This window comes from Frankliniella occidentalis, unplaced genomic scaffold, assembly GCF_000697945.3.
Source record: "Frankliniella occidentalis isolate FOCC.00 unplaced genomic scaffold, Focc_3.1 Scaffold22, whole genome shotgun sequence".
NCBI lineage: Eukaryota > Metazoa > Arthropoda > Insecta > Thysanoptera > Thripidae > Frankliniella > Frankliniella occidentalis.
In genome coordinates, this window is record NW_026267152.1 from 480,092 (window position 1) to 483,062 (window position 2,971).

Here is a 2,971-nt window from a genome sequence, read left to right on the forward strand (position 1 = left end):
CAGCCCCCGCCCCCCCACGACTCACCGACGCACTTCTTGCCCTCGCTGTCCAGCTTGAAGCCCTGCGGACACTCGCAGCGGAAGGAGCCGTCCGTGTTGATGCACTCGCCGCCCACGCACGCGTCCGGCATCATGTCGCACTCGTTGAGGTCCTCGCCGTGCACGCCGTGGCCCTCGCCCATCGGGCATAGCCGTTTGAACTCGTCTGCGGAAACGAAAACACAAAAAAAATGTCAACAAAAACGTAAGCGGTCCGGTCAGGACGGTAGCGAAGCGCCCGACGGACGGTGGGTAGGCCACCCACCCGCGCCCGTGCATCGCTCCAGTGCGGTAGCCTACCCCGCGGGCGTTTGCTCCGCGCAAACTACCCTCTCCCCTCGCGTGCCCACCCACCCCCTTGACGTCTCTCTCTCTCTCTCTCCCCTCACGTGCTCTCCCCCTCTCTTTCCCCATCTACCGTAATGAGTACGAGAGAGACGGAGCAGCGGAGATAAAACTGTCTCCAGAGCTATTACGTCATGTCATGCAGCTTTACTACCTGATCCCCGAGATGCGAAAAGCAATTTCCATGCGCGTCCGTGCGCTTTACGGCGTGGCGCGGCGTAGCTCGGTGGAGGCCCCGGCGCCACCGCCTCCGCCCGCGGTACGCGGTACCCAGCGCCCGGCGCAATGTTAAAAGTTGCCAGCCGGTTGTTCGCGTTGCTCCGCTCGCCCCTATGACTAACTGGATCCACTCACCCGAGCCCGGTATGGGGCAGTCCTGGCAGCCGCGGCCCCATGCGGCGCCCATGCTGCAGCAGCACTCCATCATGGTGACGGCCCGCATGCGCGGGTCCGTGCACTGGCCGCGGTAGGCCGTGTCGTAGCAGTAGTCCTGGCGGCGGTCCAGGCACTTCACCTCGGTGGGGCTGAGCTCCCAGCCCGGCGGGCACCGGCAGTCGAAGCCGCCCTCGCGGTTGACGCAGGTGCCGCCCTCGCACAGGTTGGACGTCGACAGACACTCGTTGACGTCGACGCACGCGCGGGTGCGCGGGTCCAGCTGGTAGCCGGCCGGGCAGGTGCACTGGTAGGAGCCCATCAGGTTGAGGCACTTGCCGGGCGGCGGGCACAGCCCTGGTTGCTGCAACCAATATCGCGTCATGCGGTGAGACGACCGTCCTCGGTAGTTGGTTGGTCTTCACGAGCGAGCGAGCGAATTGAAGAAAAGTCCTCACCTCCCGGCACTCGTCCACGTCGCGGCAGTGTTGTCCGTCCACGGACAGGGTGTAGCCCTCGGCGCACTCGCAGTGGAAGGAGCCCATCGTGTTCCTGCAGCGGCCGTTGCGGCAGAGGAAGGGGGCCGTGCGGCACTCGTCCGTGTCTACGGCAATATGAATATGAATGGAGGGGATCAGCGAGTCGGAACGGATGGACAAGCCGACCGGCCGGCCGGCCGACCGGGCCTGGACAATATCCGGGCCCGCGCATTGTCCAGGATCAACGTTCCCCCCTTCCCATGCCCCACTGTCCCACCGCTCCCTCTCTGGTTCGTCTGTCCCCTCTGTGGAAAATTCACTACAGCTTTTCATCATTCATGCTAAGCTGCGCTGCACGCCAGGTGGGAGTGGCTGCTGGGCTGCAGTTTGTATAATGTCCGGTGCGAGAGGGGTTCCTCCCCCATCCCCCCCCCCCCCCCCCCCCCCGCCCCCCGCTCGACCCTCGCGTTTGCATGGAAGGGGCGCGGGATACCGAGATCCGCTTATACAGCCGCGCGGGGGATCCCGCCACCCCACCCCCCATCGAGCAGGAGAACTCCTGAAATAATAGACGGTTCCGGCTGTGCGCGTTTCGTGAAGAAGTAAGGAATTCGGTACCGGGACCAGTACTTAATTTCGCCTATTTTTCTTATTTGACAGTGTGGATCGACGCAAAACTCAAGTACCTCCCTAGTAACTGTCAAGGTCCATTTGCATTGGTTTTAACCTGTACTTTAGAGCTGTTTCCGGTGGTGATTTAAATCACCACCGGAGGAAGGAATTCCTTAATTCTTCTGTGAACGGGCACTGCCGGAACCGTCTATTCCCTGCTCTTTTGATGCTCTGTGAGACGTGAGACAGCAGCGCCGAGCTCAAACTTTCCGTACCGATGCAGTCGTTGTTGGGTCCGATCTTGAAGCCCGGGAAGCAGTGGCAGCGGAACGAGCCCAGGCTGTTGACGCAGGTGCCGTTGCCGCACAGGTTGGGCTGGCGCGCGCACTCGTCGACGTCGACGCACGAGTCGCGGGCCGCGCTCAGCTGGAAGCCCTGCCGGCACTGGCACTGGAAGCTGCCCTGGAGGTTGTGGCACGTGCCGTCCTGGCAGATGCCCGGCCGCTCCGCGCACTCGTCGATGTCTGTCCGAAACGAAACGAGCAAACACATGAGGGAACATCATGAAAAGGGGAAGGATAAAGGAAAACTCGGGGCGCGCTCCGTCTCTTGAGAGATCCCGCGCGCTCTCGGCTGATGCCGCCGCCCCCGCTGTTGCTGAGCGGGCCAGCCGGCGTTTGCGCGTGGGGACCGGGGTCATCCCAGCGGTATAATCGTTTTCAAGTCGACGAGTTCTGTTTTTATTTCCTTTCTTTCCTCGGCGGCGCGGCTGGGAGAGAGGCCGCGCGCCCGCCTGGAGGAGTACCACCCTCTGGCCTCCACTCCAGACCGCGTTGCTGGCTATCCTCGGCCGGAGCCGGCTGGAGCTGCTCGGGGCGAGCGCCCGAGTTAAAAGCAGCCCGCCCGGAAGGGCTTTGCCATGACCGCCTCTTCGTGTCGCGAACAGCGTGACGTTCTCCTTGGCCCTGCGCACTCTGGCTCTTGCACCCCCTCTCTCCCCTTCTCTCTTTCGCATCCTCGTTGACCCGGCTGACGGCGGCCCCTCCGAGCCGAGCCGTGGCCGGGTCGAGCAACACAGAACACGCAGAGACGCTCAAAGAGAGACGTCGTAGCCGCCCTACCCT

General features: G+C 63.2%; 1 protein-coding gene across 4 annotated transcripts in view; it reads right to left on the reverse strand.

Annotated features, from left to right (window-relative positions):
* LOC113209443 (fibrillin-1-like) overlaps positions 1-2,971 on the reverse strand; it is a 49,468-nt gene that overhangs the window by 5,003 nt on the left and 41,494 nt on the right. For all 4 annotated transcript variants that reach the window (XM_052264923.1, XM_052264922.1, XM_052264924.1 and 1 more), the window contains 4 exons: positions 2,123-2,371; positions 1,215-1,360; positions 739-1,120; positions 26-205 (listed from right to left, as the gene is read on the reverse strand). In XM_052264923.1, coding sequence (XP_052120883.1) covers positions 26-205; positions 739-1,120; positions 1,215-1,360; positions 2,123-2,371 — 957 coding nt within the window. The remainder of the gene's footprint in view (positions 1-25; positions 206-738; positions 1,121-1,214; positions 1,361-2,122; positions 2,372-2,971) is intronic.